The 22,761-nt window shown below is 42.7% G+C and overlaps 3 protein-coding genes across 4 annotated transcripts in view; 1 reads left to right on the top strand and 2 right to left on the bottom strand.

Annotated features, from left to right (window-relative positions):
- The first annotated feature begins 30 nt into the window (after positions 1–30).
- On the top strand, positions 31–7,925 carry psap (prosaposin). Its single transcript, XM_068567921.1, has 14 exons — positions 31–186; positions 2,790–2,923; positions 3,096–3,170; positions 3,294–3,419; positions 4,079–4,291; positions 4,375–4,515; positions 4,612–4,668; positions 5,602–5,736; positions 5,812–5,904; positions 6,023–6,206; positions 6,495–6,658; positions 6,767–6,847; positions 6,973–7,080; positions 7,234–7,925. The coding sequence occupies exons 1-14, from the start codon at positions 153–155 to the stop codon at positions 7,267–7,269; spliced, it is 1,581 nt and encodes a 526-aa protein (XP_068424022.1). The 5' UTR covers positions 31–152; the 3' UTR covers positions 7,270–7,925.
- Positions 7,926–8,669: 744 nt separating this feature from the next.
- On the bottom strand, positions 8,670–14,816 carry slc29a3 (solute carrier family 29 member 3). Its single transcript, XM_068568162.1, has 7 exons — positions 14,732–14,816; positions 13,698–13,809; positions 13,178–13,601; positions 12,646–12,728; positions 12,140–12,366; positions 11,801–11,963; positions 8,670–10,557 (listed from the first exon to the last, which is right to left on the bottom strand). The coding sequence occupies exons 3-7, from the start codon at positions 13,496–13,498 to the stop codon at positions 9,915–9,917; spliced, it is 1,437 nt and encodes a 478-aa protein (XP_068424263.1). The 5' UTR covers positions 13,499–13,601; positions 13,698–13,809; positions 14,732–14,816; the 3' UTR covers positions 8,670–9,914.
- Positions 14,817–19,378: 4,562 nt separating this feature from the next.
- Positions 19,379–22,761, bottom strand: part of unc5b (unc-5 netrin receptor B) — a 47,658-nt gene continuing 44,275 nt past the window's right edge. For both annotated transcript variants that reach the window (XM_068568382.1, XM_068568380.1), the window contains 2 exons: positions 22,563–22,741; positions 19,379–22,122 (listed from right to left, as the gene is read on the bottom strand). In XM_068568382.1, coding sequence (XP_068424483.1) covers positions 21,957–22,122; positions 22,563–22,741 — 345 coding nt within the window. In that variant the 3' untranslated portion in view covers positions 19,379–21,956. The remainder of the gene's footprint in view (positions 22,123–22,562; positions 22,742–22,761) is intronic.

Genomic DNA, 22,761 nt, shown 5'->3' on the forward strand with positions numbered 1-22,761 from the left:
AGCCAGCGGCAGGGCGGTCACCTGACTCGTTGAGTAGTCAGCTGACTGAGACGAGATAAAGGCGGACCGCGGCCTCCCGTCTGCATTGCAGTGCTCGCAGTTCCACGGTTCACGTCAGCTAGCAGAGAGACGGACAGACAAATAGCGGAGTCATGCTTCTCCTAACTCTACTTTTCGTGACCTCAGGTAAAGGAAACGTTGTTTCGTCCAAAGATTGTGTCGGTCCAGTGAGACAGCGGTCAGTTTTACAGCGAAGGGCGTCTGTTGTGTAACTACGTAACGTTAGCTACGCGGAAGCCTATCAGGCGGCGGTTGGTCTTGTAAACACCAAAAAGTCAACGACGTTGACTTCATACGGTGCTTGTTGTTTGAGACGCGGAAGTCTGTCTGTCCGCGTTAAATTAAAAATGATAACGTCTAAAAAATATACACATTTCTGTTCTGTAAATCTTGACGTTTGTCTTTTGTTTTTTTATCAGGCGTAATTGTTGCCCTATTCGTTAACATTAGTTAGCGGTTACATGGCATTAGCTAGCTAGCTTGGTACAGGTTTATTCAACGTAAGGCTATTAGTAGAACTTTGAATAGTTCTAAACTGTGTATTTAAAAAAAACGTAAATCTAGCTGCATCAGCAGCTGACGTTAGCTTGCTAACACGTGAGAGATCGTTTGTGACTATGCTAATATTGTATCAATAAAACCTATCAATAAGGGCTGATACGCCTCGACGTGTCTGCTTCGACCAGACCATGAATGATCGTGCTGCGTTGTTGACCCGTGGTTTGGTTTGACCAGGACGTTTCCATGTGATCCTTTTTTAAAGTCAAACTAGATACTGCCTTTCTTAGTAAAAGGTCAACGTCGTTTTTGTTCGTGATTTTCTTTGTCAGTCAGTGACTGATACCCGGATTTGTCTTCACGAGCTCTTATGTCTTCGCTATTTTCACTTTCTCATCAGGCAAAACTCGGGGCAGTGAAATCAACAGTGGACCAAGTTATTGCTGCCGTGAAGCTAAGCATGACACGGTCGCTTGGGCTTTTAATACTATTACATTATGTTGACTTGTCCATGTTGTATTTTCAAGTCTGGATAAGTCTGGATCTAAAATGATTCATGACTGGCTAGTTTCTTCTTATCGGAGCACAAGCGGTTCTTCAACCCGTCTTTTGGAAACATTGGTTCCTTAAAGCCCTGGCCTCTGTGTCTTTGTTGCTGGCCTCTGTGTATTTGTTGCTGGCCTCTGTGTATTTGTTGCTTAGCTTCAATCTGACGTCTGGTTCAATAATAATGTTTAATTTGATGTAGTGTAGCCTGAGAAACTGAAACTATTTCACATCCCACTAGATGTTGTTGAACAATGCAATATGAATGCTATTTTAAGCCTTGAGAGTGACTTGTGATGTTGACTCACTGTCAATACGATGAGCTTTCTGTTTTCAGAAAGTAAGTCAAAAAATAGGCCTTGACATGTTTTGTTTTTAACTGACCTCACATGAAACTTCTTTGTCTAATGAATAACTTGTTTTTCTGCAGAGTTGATACTTAACAAAAAACAAGTTGTACATAAAGCCAAGAAGTATACAATACCTATTCCTGTCAGTCGAGTGTCTTAACAGTTTACTGCTGTGCAGATATGTCCTTATAGTCTGTCTGCTTGGGAACAGTTTGTTATTTTGTCTCACTGCTCATGTGACATAAGTAGGGGGAGGGTAGGGAGGAGGACGTGTCCTGCCTGTACTGGAGCAGGAGAGGTCTATCAGTGGTGTAAATGGGTTGTTTGACAAGTTGTTTGACCTCCATTGCCAATTCATGGTCGTTATCACCAAAAGCCTGGACTCGGGCAACTTTCAGTGAAACCGGAACCTGTGCTCACAACTTTTTAGGTTATTTCCCATTTAACTTTCCACTGGTGTGAAATGGAGAACTGAGAGTATTAATCTTTTTTTGTTTTGTTCCTTGTTTGAGTTAATCCAAAAATTAAAAAAGTAAATATTTAGTTCCTTTTTTATAGTGTTTCTTTCCTCTTATCTGTTGCTTTCTGACTGGCTGTTTGTGGGAAATTGTGTCTGATTGGAAGGTATATGCTAATGCAACTAAGTAGTTGAAGCTTATAGGATTTAATGTGTTTTTCCTTCATTACAGTTATACAACTGAGGACTGTGGGCACTTACTCTCGAAACAAACAAATACCCTGCTCTGTGAAGACAGAACTACTCTGTTTTAGGGAGACAGACAGTTGACCGTCCGGACAATTGCATTTCTTTGTTGAAATATTAAAAATCCTTTCTGAAACTTGAAAGCTGTTCTGGAGTGAAAATAATTCCTGTATGACCCCAGTGATGCAGAGTTGGTTTCAAGGCATTTGAGCTCTTAAATGCAGTAATTCATGTTTATCCGACTTGGTTAATGAAATAATACACTGCTTAATTTAAATGTCAGCTGACAAGAGTTTAGTTGACTTGTTTTGTGTTCCTTTTTTCTAAAAAAAAAAATTTCTACTTCAAACCTGCCAATTTTTTTTTATATTGAAAAATTCCTCTTTTATGTTACCAAGAAGTCAGCCTTGAATTACTCAATTTAAAAAAATAAAATAAAAAAAAAACTCAAACCAATCAGGGCTCTTAAATAAAGAAACAAACAATTGTATGTCTGGCGATTTTACGACTACTTTGGCTTGTGCCTTATTTGCTTCCTTTTACTTGGTAATAACGTATATTCAGTAATATGGTTTTGTCATGTGTCCGTTTCGTCTGAAAGGTATGACATTTTACTTTTTTTTTTGTTTCAGTTGCAGCAACTCCTCTGCTGGGCACTGAGCAGTGTGCTCGTGGGCCCCTCTACTGGTGTCAGAATGTAAAGACGGCTTCTCTGTGCGGCGCGGTGACTCACTGCCAGCAGAATGTCTGGAACCAGCCTCAGATGGTGAGCGTTTTCTCAACCTTCTCAAAAAAAAATTCCCCCAATAAGTGACAATGACATTCATATTTTGTTCTAAGTATTTAAATGTGTCACTAGATGCTTCTGCAATTCTTCCCACTGATTTGTGTTGGAGATACTATTTACACTCCACACACACCCATTTGTCTGGTTGCAGAAAGCAGTGCCATGTGACTTGTGTAAAGAGGTGTTGGTTGTCGTGGCGCAGATACTGAAGGACAATGCCACTGAGGTAAGATAAAAACCAAATCAAGTCTGTTGAGAAACTGTTTGATAAGAAAATTAGTTTCTTGCAACTTTACCAAGAGTTTCACACTCCCTTGGAAGACTGATGTGGGAATTGCTGTTATCGCAGGGTGAGGTTCTTGGGTACCTTGAGAAGGCCTGCCAGCTCATCCCTGATCAAGGCTTTGCTGCAGAGTGCAAGGAGATGGTGGACGCCTACTACCCCATCCTCATTGGCATCATCAAAGGAGAACTGGTGAGCACAGTCGACCTGTTTGTCCAAATCTTTGCATGTATTTAGTTTGAATATAGATGGAAAACCTGTGGGCAAAGGTCCAGGATTGTGACTATTTAAACCAAATAACATTTTATGCACATCACAAGTTTGCATTTAACATGCTTTGCCAAAAATCTTGTTAAAGCTCATTTGGAGTTCAGTTCCTCATTCAGCCTAATTTTTGGCTCCAAGTAAATGATCCATCTGCCCCTGTGTGTCCAAATGGAAAAGAGAAGTGTCTGTTTGCTAAGAGAAGTGAGCTGAATAAGGGCTTTTGATGGGGAAGCAAGTCAAAGTCTAAATCGGAACAGAGTAGTCTTTGTGTAATACTCAACCTCATGACTGGGAGTGTTTGGTGTGGCTTTCTTTGTTTTCAACTCTCACCTGCTTCAACTTTGTTTTATAAAGCAACATCTTTTAGTTTTAATGTATAAATTAAGCTTATAACTGGATCTGTATTGTCATAAAAGTCATTTTGCTTTGTCTAGCGTTTTAGACAAGGGTTAAATTATGTACTTCTGCTAGCATGTATACAAGACTTTTGAAATCGCTTTATTATGAAGTGACTATCAAAATGTTCCAGCTATTTAACTAACTTTTTAAAGTTTTGTGTTCTTTTGTTTTTTATTTTTTTTTAGGAGGATCCCAGTGTGGTGTGTGGAGCCATTGGGCTGTGTCAGTCACAGCAGGCAGCCCTGGCTAAGGTTCATACCAAGGAGCAGCTCGTGTCCAATGAAATCCCTTTGGTGGACCTCGCCCAGCAAGTGTCCCCCTTCCTCCTTAATGTGCCCCAGCTCCTCTATCCTCAGAGCCAAAAGCAAGAGTCTCCCAAACAAGAGAGCCCAAAACAGGTAGACAGTTTAACTGCCCTCTGTCTTCGCCTGTTGATGAATATTTTCTGGATTTTTGGCTCTGACTCTTGTCTTCCCTGTAGAACAATGAAGTGTGCCAGGATTGCGTAAAGTTCCTCACTGATGCTCAAGCTGAAGCCAAGACCAACACCTCATTTGTCAACGCCCTCATTGAGAATATTGAGAACCAGTGTGACCTTCTTGGACCAAGCTTAGCTGACATGGTGAGAGCTTGATATGAGTAAAGGAGGTTTGATTGAATTCATGTTTTTCTTTTTCCAACAAAATAATTTCATAACAATTGTTTTTCCTCATTGCAGTGCAAGCAGTACGTCTCCCAGTACGGTAGCCTAGTTGTTCTGCAACTCATGTCCATGGTGAGTGTCCTAATGTGCCGAATTGTGTCTGTGTATTTTATCCAAAGTTTAACCTAATGGATGATCATTGTTATAATATTTAATGACAATCATCAAAACTAATGAGTCCGATAAGTCGTTTTGCTAGTGCTAAGTCCATATTCAGTCTCGCGGCACCACCTGGCCTGCTGACTTCAATGTATCCACATCTTCAAATTGCTTTCTGCCATTCTTTTATTCACTTTTTGTTGTTCCTCCTTTACTTCTCTCCTCTCCATTAATGTTGTCCTGCTGTTTTTTTCCTGCTCTGGGTTTTGTGTGCTGCTCCCCAGGAACAGGTAGGTCTCTCTGTTCCGCCTATGGCTGCTTGACCCTTAGCTCTTGCTGCTTGTGCTGTCACTCATAGTGCCACTCACCGGACCCCGTAGTGATGCATGTCAATGATACTCTTATCATTTATGCGAGATTGAGACTAATTTTCTTCAACTGAACACCGTGCTTGTGCGGCTAATGTCTTGACACATGAGTGCCTGTTGGACCGCTGTGGTGAAGGACCATATTAAGGGTCATGTTTCTTCACATGAAATGAGCATATGACCCCTTCATATTTTACAGTATGCTTGGATGTTGTGACTTTACTAACATTGAAGTAGCTATCCCATTTTTTTTTTTTAAAAAAGCACCACTTTTTTTTGTGATAAGGCAGTTCAACACTGGCTGATCTCGTTTGATGCCTGAGGGCTGCATATGTTTTTGCCAGTATGCTTGTGTTGCTTTGTGTTTGGTACTAGTTAAAGTAAGCGGTGTTATTTTACTTTTTGTATAAAAAAATTCTGGATATTGCATGGGTGGTAAATCTGTGGCGTGTATGCAGATTACAGACACATGGCATGAGGTATGGATTTTTGGAGACTTCTCAGTGTATTCAAAAGTAACTTTTATTTGTGTCCTCAGGAACCCAAAGACCTCTGTGTCCATGCTGGCTTCTGTTCGGCAACGAAGAAATCCGTTCCCATGCTGAAGCTGCTGGCCGCCAAGGCTGTGCCTGCTCTTAAGCTTTTCCCTGCCACCAAGGTCGGGTCTGCCAAGGTAAATCATGGTGGGCACCTAACTGACTCCTACCAGTTTTGTACATGTGTTTGAAACTGCTTCTTTGTGTTCCAGCCCATGGTGCAAGTCAGTGAGCCCCCACAGTGTGCCATTTGTGAGTTTGTCATGTCACGGTTGGAGGCCATCTTGGAGGATCAGAAAACAGAGGTGGGATTTGTGCTTCTAGATGTATCCAATGTGGTCATGAAACATCTCTACAAAATTGCTGGTGTAATAAGTCAGCCTCCACTCCAGTGTCAAGCTGATCCATATGTCTACGGTTCAGGAGGAGGTGGTTCATGCTGTGGAGAAGGTGTGCACATACCTGCCCGCTACTCTGAGGTCCCAGTGCAAGGACCTGATCGAGACCTACGGCAATGCCATCATTGAGCTTCTGGTGCAGCAGGCTGACCCAAAGACCATCTGCACAATGTTGGCACTTTGCAATGAAGGCAGCCGTGCATTTGTCCGTGAGTTCTGACCTTTCAGAAGCACACTGAATGCAAATTAATAAGAATATAAGTCATGATCCTATTTTAAGGCACTCGTACTTTTAATCTGGCAACATAACTTGCAGTCTGTAACCACAGCTGTGTATAGCTAAATTAAGCTGGCCTCATATGAGGCTGGCTGTGTGTGATCCCTGAAATCAAACTTATGTTAGTTGTGACTTCTTATTGTAGTGTCTTTTTTATTTACATCTGATGTACTTCCACATATTGATAATAACGGAGGTTTCGGTTCTGAATTCTCTCCAGCTGCACTCGACCAGACTCTTTTTAAGACTGGTGGTTATTGCGATGTATGCAAGATGGCCGTTAATTACATCGATGGCATTCTGGAGAAGAATGCAACAGAGGCACAGATTGAGGAGGCTGTGAGGAAAGTATGCAGCTTCCTGCCAGACGCGTTCCAGACAGAGGTGATTAGTTATAATTAATTTTAGCTCCTTAGCTTGTGTACTTTTTAAAAAGAAATATTTTTATTTACACCCTTTCTTCCTCGTTAACCCTTGTGTCTTTGTCAACAGTGTGATCAGATGATTCAACAGTATGAACCAGTGCTCATCCAGCTGCTTCTCCAGATGCTTGACCCAGACTTTGTGTGCATGGTAAAGAGGAAACTTGATTGTCGTTGTTGCGTTTCTTGGTTGTACCAGGAAACGTGAATATTCACTTTGTCACACGTTGTTGGTCGCAAAAGGTAAATATCTGAGCCGTTTTGTGTGTAAAACAGAAAGTTGGAGCTTGTCCTGAAGCTGTGCGCAAGCTGCTGGGAACAGAGCAGTGCAGCTGGGGACCTACATTCTGGTGCAAGAACATGGAGACAGCGTCTCGATGCAATGTGAGTAGTATAGTCAGATTGACACCCGAAGAGGTGTTTTTAAGCCGGTTATCTCTTTTTTTTGTATAACTGTACTACTAATGCTTTGAACCTGGCTATATACGGTTCTTTTGTCAGACAGGCTTTTCTAACCAGTTGATTCCGTCTTTTTAGGCTGTGGATCACTGCAAACGCCATGTGTGGGTCTAGAGGAAGCACAAACTGACCTGGAAGGGAATTAAAAGAATTACTGTACTGCTGCTTCCCTCTAATTTGTGTCCCATTTTTGTTTTAATGACTGCAGTTTGTTTAAATGAACTTTGATATTTTGAATGACATCATGTTGGAAAGGGACTGGGCTTTGTGGCAAGGTAGTGAGGAGGTCTGCAGCTCAGCTTGTTACTGCTTCACTAGGCAAAAGTCCCAAGGCGCCATAGTTGGACTTAGCCGATTTTCATAATTTCGGATGTACTTAACAATGTTGCTTACTGGCCGTGGCGTATGAAAGTACACAGATTGTATAATTTTAAATTGGCGGCAGTGTGCTGCTGTCCTGATTTTGTCTTTAGACCTCTCCTCCCACCTTGTATTTGATTCCTTCCCCACCAGAGTGAATGAACGCAAATGGGAGAATTCGCTCTGTTTTAATAATGGCTGGCAGTATGTCTGATCCCTAAACAAATTTGTATTTTGTAGAGGGGGAAAATGTGCTTTACTATTACAAAGTGTACCTCCCATTGTTTGCACTGTTTGTTAAACACTTTCTAACGTACAGAGAAAATCTCTAATGCGATGGTCTGTCTGAAACCATGAGCCAACTGTCAGTCAATCTGTACATTTTTAACAATTAAAGTGATCCCCATCCACTTGGTTTAATTCATGTATTTTTTTTTTCTTCTTTCCTTGTTGTAAATTGACTAACTCCACATCCTAACTAGCTCTCTTTAGTTTAGTTTTTTAAATGGCTAGCAGTAATTGTACATGGCGTACAGAAATTTATATTGAGCTCCAGTTGAAAGACAAACTAAAAGGCTAAACATTGCACAAAGTTTGGAAATTTGTGTTTGATAGATTTCTCTTCTGACAATGCTTCTTGGCAATAACTTGTATGGAAAACCTGTTTATTTCCTGTGTCGAGTGCAGATGCCTGCACTCGACACACACTCACACACACTTGTTTACCAGTATGTTGACACTGGAGAAGCAGACTGGATGTTGCATGTCCGAAGAGATTAGAACACGGGATTCTCCTCTTGACAGGTTAGAGACCATTAAATGTTACTTTGCTTATATAGGTTGATAAACAGTATATTAAAGAGCTAAACTTCCGGCTGTTTTAGACTATCAACTTGCTGCGACTGGACGACTCTCTGCATTTGCAAATGCAGCACTTGTTACTTTACCTGTGTTTGAGGAAATAAATTACGAGAGGCTACACCAGGCTTCCAATAATTATACACGCTAACAGGTTCCAGACTGGACAAATGGGATTGCTGATTAGTGCAGAATCTCATTTCTGCATTGAGATGTACTCAATCAAGCACCTTTGAGGTACAGGAAGCTCAAAAGAGTTAATAACCGCAGAATTAGCTGTTTGGCATTTGACAAATTGTTCATGGGCGCATCCCACCAATGAATGTTACTTACAAATGGGGCTCCATTTGAAAAATAAATAAACAGGCTGTTAGAATAGAGAAATCTACCAAACACACATTTCCAAACCTTTTGTTCAATGTTTAATGTGCAGAAAAAAAGGTTAGTATGTTTAAGTTGGAGCATGAAATATTTCCAAGGTGTCTCCCTTTCATCACCTTTTATGGACTGCAATATTTAAAAAATTCCAGTTCTGGCAATGTTAAGTTTATAAAGTATGTTCCAGTTCAGTTACAAGGTGTACAAACAGAAGACACAGCAATGTATCATGTGCCAGCTTAATCCTCACTGATGATTCTTTTCCGTCTGCATATTTTATTACAGTGGAAGGAACTAAAATAGCACCTGCATAACTGTCTCACAAATTGAGCCCCTTGGTTTAGTTTTGCAATATGAAAACTTTGATTGTTTGAGATGTCCCTTATGGACTCGACTGATTGCTAATGTTGCCCGGAGAGCCACCTCCTGAACTTGAATATGTAACAACCAAGTCATGGCAGTCTCCAAAGGTGCACAGCATGAGCCATATCAAATGGAAACGCATATTTCTGTGAGGCTTCATAGTTAAGGGAGCCTCAGGCTGTGTTCACACCGAACGCGTCAAGATTTCATGTGAAGTCAATGCGCAGCCGCGTCAAAGCTGCGCGGACGCGTATTGTCCAGCGGGCAGCGCGTCAGACGCGTAGAAGCAGCACGAACAGGCCGCAGGTCGCGCAGCGAACTCGGGTCGACGCGCGAGTCGAAATTTCCCCACTTCGGCTGCAAAAACGCGTGAGTCATAGTTGCGTCAGCCAATCAGCGTTGAGATGTTCCGCTCGTCACCGCCGTCCTGAACCAAACTGCTGCCCGTCACCCGGAAGGAGCGCTGATAGCGGCTTCATTCAGGCGCTGTTGTGGGACTACGGATATTATCATGAACCCAGACACCGTGGACTTCCGCAACAAGTACAAAGCAGATCTAGTTGTTATTTCATCTATAGTCTATAACGGAAAAGATCGCTTTTTTTCAAGGAGAAAAGCGGCGGAGATAAGCCACGCCCCCTTAGTGGCGCCGCGATTAGTCATGCTGCTTTTGGTGTGAGAAATCGAGAATTTTTTTGACGCCTTCGGTGTGAACACAGCATTAGTCGTTTTCCTTCAAGGCAGAGACGTGGCTCAGTACTTTGTGACTATGTAAATGACGAGGTTGTTCAATAGCCTGGTCAGATGTAGTGCACAATAAGCATGGAAAAAGCCGATCCCGCAGCCAGTCCCAGAGAAAGAAAGAAGGACATTACCACTCCTGTGGCCTCTGCCAGCTCTCGAGGTACGACCTTGGGGCCATAGATCATTGGCAGAGTGCCGAAGTAGCCATTGGTGAGGCCTAGCAGGCAGTTAAAGACCACAGGGTACACGTCGTTGGTGAAAAGCACCGTGTGGAGGGGGTTCCTTGGCTGGTAGTTGCAGAACATCAGCAGTGGCACTAAGCTGACGCGACACAACACCAGTACAGGCATGACTCGACTGGTGGGCCCAGGAACCTGCAGCCAGGCTGTGGCCTGCCTGCCACAGAAGTCGGCTACATTGTACATGAGGAAACTTGTGAGGGGCACAAAATAAGTGGTGGTCCAGGGGCTGCCACTGTCTTTGTTGACTGACTGGATCCCAGACGATAGTGCAGGGAACCCCATGATGGAGATGAAGAAGACCAAGACGACACTCAGGCCGAGCATCCACGTCTTCCTGAGGATGAGCCACAGGGGCGGGATGGGGACACTGCTCCCCACGTCTGCTGCTCCCGATAATGCTGCTCCTCCTTCGCTCGCCACTTCTAAACTGGGGCGCGCTGCCGCCTGCATGTAGTATCTAGAGAGAGACACAGAATGCAGCAAGTGACTTGTACAACTAAAATCTCAAAGTCTTTCACTCCTAAAACTAAAACTTAAAAAGATGTATTGAACCTGTTCCCTAAACACAATTATAATGAGATTGTATTAATCCATCCATCCATCCATTTTCCGCCGCTTATCCGGGGTCGGGTCGCGGTGGCAGCACACCCAGCAGACCGACCCAGGCTTCCCTCTCACCCGCAACATTTTCCAGCTCGTTCTGGGGGACCCCGAGACGTTCCCAGGCCAGCCGGGAGATATAATCCCTCCAGCGTGTCCTGGGTCTTCCCCGGGGCCTCTTCCCAGTTGGACGTGCCTGGAAAACCTCTAATGGGAGGCGTCCAGGAGGCATCCGAATTAGATGCCCGAACCACCTCAGCTGACTCCTTTCGATACGAAGGAGCAGCGGCTCGACTCCAAGCTCCCCCCTGATGTCCGAGCTCCTTACCCTATCTCTAAGGCTGAGCCCGGCCACCCTACGGAGGAAGCTCATTTCGGCCGCTTGTAATAATGCCATCTTAAAAAGGTAACTTTGGAATTTTTCAATCAAATTTCCCATGTCTTTGACTAATAGGGATCATTGTTTCTAAAAGTAGTCATGCATTGAGCAAGAGCACTGCATACAGCAGATGCCACCCAGGCTGCAGTCTTTTCATTTCAGGGCAATTTGGCACCGTCAATAAACGTCCACTGAAAGTGCTCATTTTTGGCACCGACGGGCTCTGATTCTGTCCACATTATGAAGAGTCTTGCTCAAGAAGGTCTCAACCTGAGATCGTGTGAACTGACGTACCAGCCAGGCAGAGTTTTTTTTGTTGGTGTACAGAGTTTTTAGCTCAGTGTTTTGAGATATTCAATGTCATGGCTGCATATTTAGATGATTTCGACAATGTGGAGATCTTTGAATTTGATGGCCACCGGTGTGTACAGATAAGGAGCATCTACTCCTCGGGTGGAGAGAGAGCAGAGTAACGTTGGCACCATCTGGTGGTGGTGGGAGGAATGACCCACTGGCAGATATTATGCACACTGCTTCACTGTGTTCTATAAAGGACTCAGATTCAGATGAACGCACATTGTACAGGACAAGGGAAGATGTAATCACAACCTACATTTGTAATATCAGAATATCAGTGGCGAACCGTCAGGCCTACATACTGTATTCTGAAAATACAGTATGAATTTGTATAGGAACCTCAATATCTTTGGCTGCTACTGACCTGGAATATGCCAGCTTCGGCAGCAGCACATATGTTAGGATACAGAGCAAGATGAAGATGTCAGCCGTCAGGAAATAGAAAAGAGCGCTGTCTGTCACATCTTTCGCCACTGCCAGGTCCACTATTGACGCTAATGCACTCAACGTGCCCCCCATGCCCTGACCTGAGACAAGAAAGGACCTCCGCTAATGTATTGTGCAGTCAGTTCAAAAGAGGCATGCATAACATTATTTCATCAGTGAACCCTTATTGAAGCAACTAAGTGCATATTTAAGACATGTGTACAATGGTAATGTATAAACACTACAAAAGGCAATATGACCTGAATGAGAGCTGTACCTGATACAAGAGCCTGAGAGATCCTCATGGGGAAATGCCCACTGATGCCGAACATGCTGCTGTAGAAGAGGTTAGACGCGCCGCTGACGACAGCCACACAGGCCAGCGTGCTGAAGAAGAACGCCATCCTGCAGTCCGACACATCCACCTTCACCAGCACCGTGGTCACCACAAACACCAGCAGGATCACAAAAAGAGACGACAGGATCCGCACGTTGGAAGATAACCTATTGACACCACAAACAAAGATGTACAGCAATGAGGCAGGAGTAGGTCAAAGATCAAAGATCGACTGATCAAATGAAAACACAAGCACAAGCCCGCGTTTGGTGCAGTGCTGTTGGACAAATGTGAGACAGTAAGCTATGAATTATCCCCACATGTATTCTGCTGCTCACAATGACAATTTGTAAGGCCTTTGATAGGATAAATGTGACATGGTCAACATCCAGAGACAGACGAAGAAAACCATCTGAAGTGAATGTGCTGCATGTGCGAGTATTCACCTGTTAACTAGGATATAGTTGAGGATCAGACATAGCAGAGAGGGCACTGTGGAGGCAATGGCCAGATAGCTTTCAAAGTAGTCCTGTAAAGACAAAACATTGTAATTTACTTGAATAGAAGAACACACTTGCAGTCTCTCACACAAAATGTAAAAATGTTTTCTTTCTTATTTTTTGCTATGGCTTTTATCAAATACAAATAAAGCATTAATCTCACAATGGAAGAAATCTTGAGGATTCCATCCATTCTTGAAACAAAGGAAGCGGATCATCCTCACCAGCCGGACTGTACCGCTCTACGCATTTATCTTAGTTGCCCTCAACAAGCGCCTTGGCGTTACTAATTGTATAATTCTGTTGCAATGGATTTCTTTCAGACATGCGACAGGACACTCAGTCCTCACATCTGTCACGGGACTGTGACCGTGCTATAAAATGCATGCAGAATTGCACTAAATGTGCATCTTCCTGTGTCCACGCACGCACAATGAGCAGAGTCGCTGTAGTGTAGTTTGGTATCCCTCCTACTCACGCCCAGGCTTGAATGTTGCTCCTTATCGCCACCCTGGGTGTGGTTACTCAGTTTGTAGAGCCAGTAGTGTTTTGCTGTTATGAAGAAGTTCCAGGGCAGCAGGGAGCCGATGCCCATCAGAAAGAAGATGAGATACACCAAACAGTAGGAGTCATCTGGGCTGTAGCGCATGATCAGAGGCAATGAGGATCGTTTAGGCAGAAGTGATACAGAAGGACTCAGGTCTTCGCTCTCCTCATCCTCAGACACATGTTGGCTGCCGAGAGCAGTCGGAACATAGACGGAGTTGAGACTGGGCTGCGAAGGCTCCGGGTCGTCCATTTTCACCGACGGAATTAAGGTTGCTCTCAAAGTAAAGACGGGAGGGAATAAGGAAGAGTGTGGCAGTGTAAGAACACCAAGACAGGAAGTATTAAACAGAACGCTGTGAAGAAGAGGAAGATACAAATACAAGTTAAAACCAAAGAATCACTGTGAAACAACAATGGTATTGTAAGACGTGGGCTTGTACAATGCTTACATCTACATGTGCTTGTCCATAAAGGAAAAGACACAATATTAGCTGTGAAGCCATTGTCTGGAGAGATCTTGGTGTTGGGAGAAACCATTCCAACTGTCCAGATCCTGATACGCTGCAATACAAATAAATCACTTTTTAACCTTGAGGATTATCATTCATTGGTGGGCATAGTGACAGGTATTTTCCCAAATGTATTCCTTTATAGATAGTACACTTGTAAATCCCAAAATAGAGAAGCTGCAGTCAGTTCATTTGACAAAAAACCTGTTGAGTACGACACACTGCTCCCTCAATGGGGATAAAAAGGCTGACGATTGAAAAATGACTCATGATGAGTCAGATAAGGTGGAATTTGACGTGAACACAATGTCCTGTTGCCAGTGTGCCAACAACATTATAAGGTGGCACTGGGATCACAACTATTCGGCAGCAGCTTGTGGACGTGAATCGGTCCTGGGCTCGTGTGCCTGTAGTCAGGGGTTTGGCAAAGGTACATGCTTCATACACTCAAGTAGTTCAGCATTTCGTACATGCAACGTGATTGTTTTGCATTTCGTACATGCAACGTGATTGTTTTGCATTTCGTACATGCAACGTGATTGTTTTGCATTTCGTACATGCAACGTGATTGTTTTGCATTTCGTACATGCAACGTGATTGTTTTGCCTCTTACACAGACTTTCAGCAATAAGGAGAGTTGTAGCTCACACATGCACGGCTCCCCTTTCAGCCACTGACAGCCTTTCAGCAGCACCACCCGCTTGCACAATAGGATGGTGTGACTGAAACTACTTAAAGGGGGTTAAAGGAAAGCTGACTTGAAATAACAAAGCTGACCTTGCATCCTAAAGCATCACGCGTGCCTATAAGGAACTAATAGTCACGTGAAGATACACCACTTTCGCAGACTCAAGACTTAAGGCTTTGAATCCCAGCCACGTCCACTTTACGTCCATACGTAGCAGTCGGCTCACCACCTCGGCCTGGGCCGGATGTTGGGCTCATGGAATATTAAATAATAAAGTGAAACATACCTCACAGTTGGACCTCCCCGACTGTTGATCCTGTCTTTTCTCCAAAGTGTTACACTGACATATCAATCCACAGAATACTTCCTTTCTGGTCAGCTGACAGTAGCGATCACAATACCTCTTCCGGCAAAACATCCTTCAAACTAAAAGCTTAACAAGTCGAAACCAGATTGACTCAAAATAATAATATTTCACACAATAACAACGCGACTTGCATTGACGCACTACTCATTATAGCCGGACCTGAGCTTTACTTAAAAAACAACAACACACAAATCTTAAAAATAATACAGGCTCTTATTTTGAAAGCCACACTACATACCCGGGCTGCATCTAGTGCAGAAGCAGCTTTGTAAATTTACACATACATGGAATTTGACGCCGGTTTCACTTCGCTCTTCGTACTTATATACATACAATAAGCAAGACAAATATAAAAAAGACAAAATGGACATTAAAGAAAACAGTCGTCCAGAAAGTGCAGATAGTGGTGGTGGAGGTGTCTGATTAATTGTTCACATTGTGAACAATTGTTCACATTGTGAACAATTAATAGGTGTCAAACATACGGCCCGCGGGCAGGATCCGGCCCGCCAACGGGTCCAGTCCGGCCCGCCAGAAGAGAGAAGACCGGAACCGGCGCGACGGGGGCTGTTACCTGGACCTCCGGCCAAGCGGTCTTCAGACCGGCCCTGTTACCGGTCTCACACCTCCCCTTTTCTTTCCTCTGCAGAGTTTAGAAATTTAAATATGCTTAAACTGAGTGAGAAAGCAAGAAAACAACCACACAAACACACCATTATAAACGTATTTGGAATAAACAATAAAACTAAACTAACTATGTGTATAAGCAACGCATACGCGTATAATCAACGTATCTGTGATACGTCAATCACAGACGTAATCAGGGATTCGACATTCGACAGACAACATGAATCCAGAGTCAGCCTCATCTGAGCCTTTCCTGTCTATGTTAATGACCCTGACTTTTTGAAAATTAAAATATATATTTAATTCGGTTGCTTATAATTATTACTAGTAGTGACTTCTGTAGAGGCATAAGTATTACCAGTACCTATATTTGCATTCTTTATCAAAATGGTAGCCAGAGACATTGAGAGACAACCCATTGCGTGAATACTTTTACTTTTAATACTTAAAGTAAATTTAAAAGTAAATACTTTCTACTTTTACATAAGTAGGATTGTTGATGTAGTACATTTACTTTTATTTTAATTTTCCTGGGTAGCTACTTGTACTTGAAGTACTAAACTTCAGTACTTCCTCCACCACTGATTGTTCATCAGACTGACGGCCAGTGGGAAGAAGCTGTTCCTGTGCCTGGTGGGTTTAGCGTACAGTGCTCTGTAGCGCCGACCAGAGGGGAGGAGTTGGAACAGCTTGTGTGAGGGGTGTGAGGGGTCTGAAGTGATCTTTCCAATCCACTTCCTGACTCTGGAGATGTACAAGTCCAGGATGGGGGGGGGAGGGGCCTCCTCCTGAAGTCCACTGTCATTTCTACAGTCTTCAGCTTGTTCAGCTCCAGGTGGTTCTGACCACACCAGAGACCAGCTGTTCAACCTCCCGTCTGTACGCAGGCTTAACACCGTTCCTTATGAGGCAGATGACCGTTGTGTCGTCAGCAAACATCAAGAGTTTAACTGTCGGGTCCCCAGAGGCGCATGCGTTGCAGTCGTTGGTGTCGAGGGAGAAGAGCAGTGGGGAGAGCACACATCCCTGGGGGGCGCCAGTGCTTATGGTCCGGGTGCTGGATGTGATTTTTCCCAGCCTCACCTGCTGCGTCCTGTCTGTCAGGAAGTTTGTTACCCACTGGCAGGTGGGGGCTGGTACAGTGAGCTGGGGGAGTTTGTGATGAAGTGCCTCCGGGATGATAGTGTTAAATGCAGAGCTGAAGTCCACAAACAGGACCCTTGCGTGTGTCCCTGAGGAGTGGAGGTGTTGCAGCATATGGTGCAGTCCCATATTATTGCATCATCCACCCACCCGGTTTGCTCGGTAGGCAAACTGCAGTGGGTCCAGCAGGGGCACAGTGTCAGTGAGGTCATCCAGGTCTGTTGCAGCAACCCCAAAAACACTTCAATCAGCTGAGGCAAAGCACCTACACCCACCAATGGCCTGAAGCAAAGGGGAAAACACAGCCAGCAACAAGCACAAGATGAGGCAAACCCCGAGGCAGTCACACTGAGCTAAAGAAAATCTACCTCTTGCAAATTTGTGCATGTAGCCCACGAGATTAAATCAGAAGAAACATGCCGGTGCTTTGTTCTCGATTGAGAGTAAAATTTGCCCTAACACAATTTTGGAAGAAAAAATGATTTACGCTTAATCAGTTACTGTTTCACTGTTATTCTCAGACTTGTCATTGAACTGTCTCTGTTTAATCTTACACACAAACTCAGCATGTCTCCTGATAGCAGGGAGACAGGAGAATCTGTATGTTTCTATCTGAAAGAACGAGCAGTTCCTTTGTTATCATATGATCATTTCTTGCAAACCACTCTATGGGACGAGGGGAAAGGTTCCCGATTAGGCCGAAGACGTCATGAGCGTTTCTGTTAGTGGTCATGATGTTTATTTAAGAGGTGGCTCTTTGAGAGATCTTTGAGCAGACCTGGATATGCAATTTGTCTATCATGTTGTACTTCTGACTCTGCTACTTCTGACCCCTGGGGTTTTATATACAATCAATTCTACGCAAAAGAAAATTGGGAGCATAGGTTTTTCTGAATATGCTTCAAACCCAAGAGATAGCTCTGTGTACATTTTGAAATGGCAGCTTTTTAAATCCAGCTTATAATTATTATATTTTTGACTACTTAAATTTAATTTAATTTTACTTTTAACATCTTTGAACCTCTACCAGATGAGTCAGAAATAGCCTATATATTTCAGTTTTACACATTTAACAAACTGACACTTCCCTCAAATAGTAATTATCCTTTTAGTTTCAAATACACATAAAGAACATTGTGTTTTTGGAGATACATTTATATTTTCAATTAATTTCCAGTGCTTAAATCATTGAATGATGATAATGATGATACAATTACAGTGTAGCGTCAGAAATATCATACTACCGGTAATTGCAATACAATCTTATTTGGATGACATTTCCTTCATCAAGCTTTAAATACAATACTATCACTTTGAAGTGCTTAATACAGCAAACATAACCTTCTGATGGCACATGTAAGTCATTCCATAATATTCTAATACTAAAACAATACATGTGTTCTGGTGTTTGTTGAGAAGTGAGTAACCCATCATATTTACCAGGTGAGGGCACCATAGGACAGCATATCCAGCAGCATGTCATTGCTCCTCTCTGGAGTGTAAAAACAATTACAATACCATCATATTTGAAGTTCTCTACAGTCAAACATGACACCGGCTGGTGTTGTGTCATCGACTGGAGTAAAAAGCTGCAGACTCTTGGGTGTCAGTGACACATAAGTGCACACTACTGTACCAAACTAATCATTTTAAATGAATCACTGTCTGAATGTAAAGCGTTCTCCAACTCACAGCTGTCGAACTGCTGTTTCCCCTGGTAACAACAGATAAAACTGTGCGAGGACAATCCGCACAAATAATACACTTCAAATTGTTTCTGTTTGTCTTTTCAGGATGAGCTTAAATACATCCTCCATGTACTTATTCTGGAGGTTAGAATTATATGCCTTGTTAAGACATGTATGTTTTCAGGAAAGGCTTCGCGAGCATTCTAACGTAAACCTTTATGCTACTCTCAAAGCAAATGGCCACATAATTATTTAAATATATGTGAAGGTAAACTCAAAAAGTACTATTATCATTTCATAATGCAACTTGATATCTGTTGTAAATGCTGCACATCATGTAAGAGTGTGCATTTACTGGCGTGGCTTGTTCTCCAAATATTTTTTTTAACACATCTTCAGATTAATATTCTGACAATTTAATCCCTAAAAAGTAGCAAACATATCCTGTTTAGATGTTAGGGGTGAAGCTGCAGTCAGGTCTTTACTGCCCTATCATTGTATGTGTTGCAAAAGGTTCAATTAAGTCATGCACTGAAGGCATACTGGTGACATACCGGGCCGCAATCAGCAGCGCATCGACTGAAACGGGTGCAAAGTGTGAAGACAATACTGCAGTGCACTCTCGCTAGAGATGACATTTGATATTTTCTCGCAATATAAGAGTCCAATCTGACAAATCCCTACGTAACTCCCTCCTTGTCAAAAAAACCCTACAAGGTTAGAAGTCGTCCAGAGCCAATCCTTAAAGGACACTATTAGTGCCTCGAAAACCTTGTTAATTTGAAGGCCGAACAGCCTGCCAGTTAAAAGCTTTCAAAGCTTAATGGACCAAAGGGAATTTTCCAATGAGGTGTGAGGAAAAGAGGGACAGGTTAAATAGCTTTCTATGTGCTGTGAAATTAAGGGCTAATTGATAAAAAAAAAAAAAACCACATGCCATTCTCGTACAAAGAAACTCCAAAGAAGCCGATAATTTGTGCTATGGATTTCATGAAAGCTACTCTTATTGAGTTTAGTTTTGCACGTTTTAATTCAATAACAACACACAGACTTTTGTTAAACTAAGAAATATAATTTATTGCATAAAAATTATATTTAGTGACAGGTAAGAAGGCTAGACGTTTATTTACAATTGATACTTTACACAGATAAAATAAAGTCACTGAATCCATCTGCTTTTTTTTCCATAAAAATGTCTGACTTCTTGAAACAAAGGCTAAATATTTCTCTTTTATTGGAGCAATGTAGAATCCAGTCCAGCTCCGGCATAAATTATCCAGAGGTATAGCCAGAGATCCAACAGATACTCAAGAATTCTGGACGAATGAACACTGTAGTCTACAGCGAGCCAGTCTCTGGAGCAAGATTTGAGGAAAGAAAAATAGTCCTACAATGTTCAGGGATCCAAAGTTCTGAAGTGATTGTATTCAGATATTTCCTCACGGACAAAGACCCGCAGGGCACGAGTTCATGGTATTAGTCACAACTTGTTTCGTTGCCATTGTCGCACGTTGTTTTGTTCTACCATATGGGCTTTTTTAACAGCAACTTTCTTGGTCAGTGATCCAATCCTTCCGATCCAGACGAAGAATTCCTTCACATACCACTGTAACCAAAAATGTTAAACCACTTTAGAATACAAAATCAAAACCCTGTCAATGCCCTAATCTGAAAAAATAGAATTACTCTTCCAGGAAACAAAAGAAGTCAAAATGCTTCGCTTTTCTTTTGTACTTGCATAGCACTTACAAAGAGAAATGACAGCTCTTAAGCGTGTGCACACACTGTACGTGCACACCCACCTGCCCACTCATACCCTCGCACTCACGCACGCATACACACTTGTGTTTTCAGTTCATTCACACAAACAGTGACATGACTCACTGCTGTAGAGGAGGGGGGAGATACTGCCTGTGTTTTGGTTTTTGTGGTTTCAATGATACGAACACTTTTTTGCTTTGAGGAAAGAAAAGAAACACTTAAAAACACACAGAACTTAAGCAATAACAAAGTTGAAAGATGAAAGTATTTAAATTTCTGTCTCTTAATAACTGACAGAACATTATTGACGATGCAAAAAGCTTGAGGACCCTGACCACAAAGCAGGCGGCTTAGTATAACGATTAACAATACGTTATGACATTGAGAGAAGGGAGACATAATGAGTTACAGGGTGATGGATAGACAGATGGAAACATGGATAAGTGGTGGACAGAGAATAGATTGAGACATAATGTATTAGTGTTGAGGTCAATTTTATGGTCCCTTGGTGCCAAGTTGATTTAAGGAAAGGCTAATCTGCTCTGTAATATTCATCTCTGAACAATGGAAACGGCCCTCAGTTACAGTAAAGCAAAAATGCCTAAGAAATACAGCATACAGCGTATTCACCTGGACATTTGACCACCTCTAATCACACTTTAACACTTCACACTTTACGAATAGATGCACCATATTAAAAATAACAAATAACATGGTTTTGTTATTCACCGAGACATCCACTATGCACATAACTCTCCCATTTGGCCTGCTCTACTAAAGTAAAAAAAAACACTAAACAACACAGCAGCTCAGCAGCCTAAATAAGTACAGATGATCGAACAGGTTTTTTATGATTGTAACAGAAATGACAATGAAATAAAAAATCCACAAATATGGATAATAACTTAAAGAGCGTTCCCCAAAGGAAACTTTTAAGGAATGACCAGAAAGCTCGTCTGCAGTTTCTTCCCCACAGATCGGAGGAGTGTGGGAGGAAAGAGAAACACCCCTGTGATTCGGAATGATATGCCAAGGCTTTGAGGCATTTGTTGGTACAATATAAAGAGTCTGTCGGTTTACTTATCTGCAAATTCTTAAATTAACTTCACGATTCACCTTCCTACCACAAAGAAGAGGCAGCTCTTCTTTCAAGCACAAAGCGACATGCTCAAGCCATCCAACCGTGAGGCTTTGGACCTCATGTGATTCGTACACAGTCCAAGCAGTTGAACGAGAAATCCTAGCCTGATTCTGTGCCTCTTAATGACCAGTTTGTCTGTGTGTAAGTGTGTATGTTGGAGTGTGTCTATAGCCTGAGGAGGTTTCAGACAGGTTGGCGCTGCCTGTCATTCACTGCACACACAGAATGACAATGGAGAAAACAAAAAGCCCCTGCCATGAGGTGAGATGGTGTGAAATCATGCACTTTCATGCTGCAACTGAAACATGGCTAATCCCGTGTTAGCATTTGTCTGTTTGCGTTATTGTGCGTGCGTTCGTATTGAATTCATGAATTTTGTTTGTTTGTCCCAAAGCTTCTGTTATCTATATACAAAAATAGCATAATTTTCAATCTTTTAAAAAAGACAGTCAACACCACACATGACATGACTTTGCACCCATTTTACGCTTTCGTACCCTCAAATTGGTTTCACATCTTGCAGCTGCAACATTTGCTTTGGAGGATTCAGGCAGAATTAGATTAGCAGTTATCATAGGAATGGGTTTACTGTGAACACGTAGCTACAGTGGCCGAGCAGGGGTCAGTGAAAAGGTAAGATGAGGCAGAGGTAATACAGTGCGTGTGAAGGAACCAAAATGCTCTGTGGGCTTATGGTTTGTGCATATTCATCGGCAGGTATTCTTATTTTCATCACGGTTGAGAAAAGAAAAAAGTCTGGCTCGCTCTCTTGTTCCTTGACCAATCAACAATCCCCATCTGTTGTCATGACAACCAGCACTTCACTTTTGCCCATTTCTTCCAGCGCAGTCGCCAGAGAAACCAGGTCTGCGTCAGCTTGGTGACAAGCTTCCCATAAGTCCAGGAGAACACCTGTGGGGCTGGGCTTTGTGGCAAAGTAGTTCAAGTACCTGAGGGACAGAAAAACAAGGCAAGCTGTCAGAAATGTAAAGAAAGTGTTCTATTATTGTTTAAGTCCTTCATTATCTGTGGCAGATACATATAATTTTAACTACATATTTTACAAACCAGGATTAGCTCATTAGCCTTGTGAGATATCTTCTGAATTCAAGCAATGTACAACATGCATGGCTAAATCATATCCCTGAATAATATTCAAGTCTTGTTTTTCAAATTCAAATCAGTATGACAAGCATATGACCCAATGCTTTTCCCAGTTGCCTGTCTTCGTCAAAAAAAGAGAAACCCCTCAGGTAGAGAATAGCTTTATGCCTTCTTATACACAAATCTGAGTTATTGCTTGACAGTAGGAACGAGGAAGCTGAGCATCAACACTGGACTCGAGCATGACCACGCTGCCTTCCACACATACATGTGAAGCAGATCTGACCTGTCAAAGCCCAGACTGCGTGCCAGGAGTCTCCAGTCACATCCTCGAGCACTGGGTGCATCCAAACTGGCACAGATCTTCTGGCGGATGGAGTCAGGCAAGCGAAAGGCATAGGGTCCCACTTGAGAGGAAGGCAGGCAGGTGCCTCCTGAGGGGAGGGGTGAGTGCGGGGGTAAAGTCTGGATTGACAGAGAAGGTG

The sequence above is a fragment of the Clinocottus analis genome, unplaced genomic scaffold (assembly GCF_023055335.1).
Source record: "Clinocottus analis isolate CAN_PGR_092001 unplaced genomic scaffold, fCliAna1.0.p SCAF_8, whole genome shotgun sequence".
NCBI lineage: Eukaryota > Metazoa > Chordata > Actinopteri > Perciformes > Cottidae > Clinocottus > Clinocottus analis.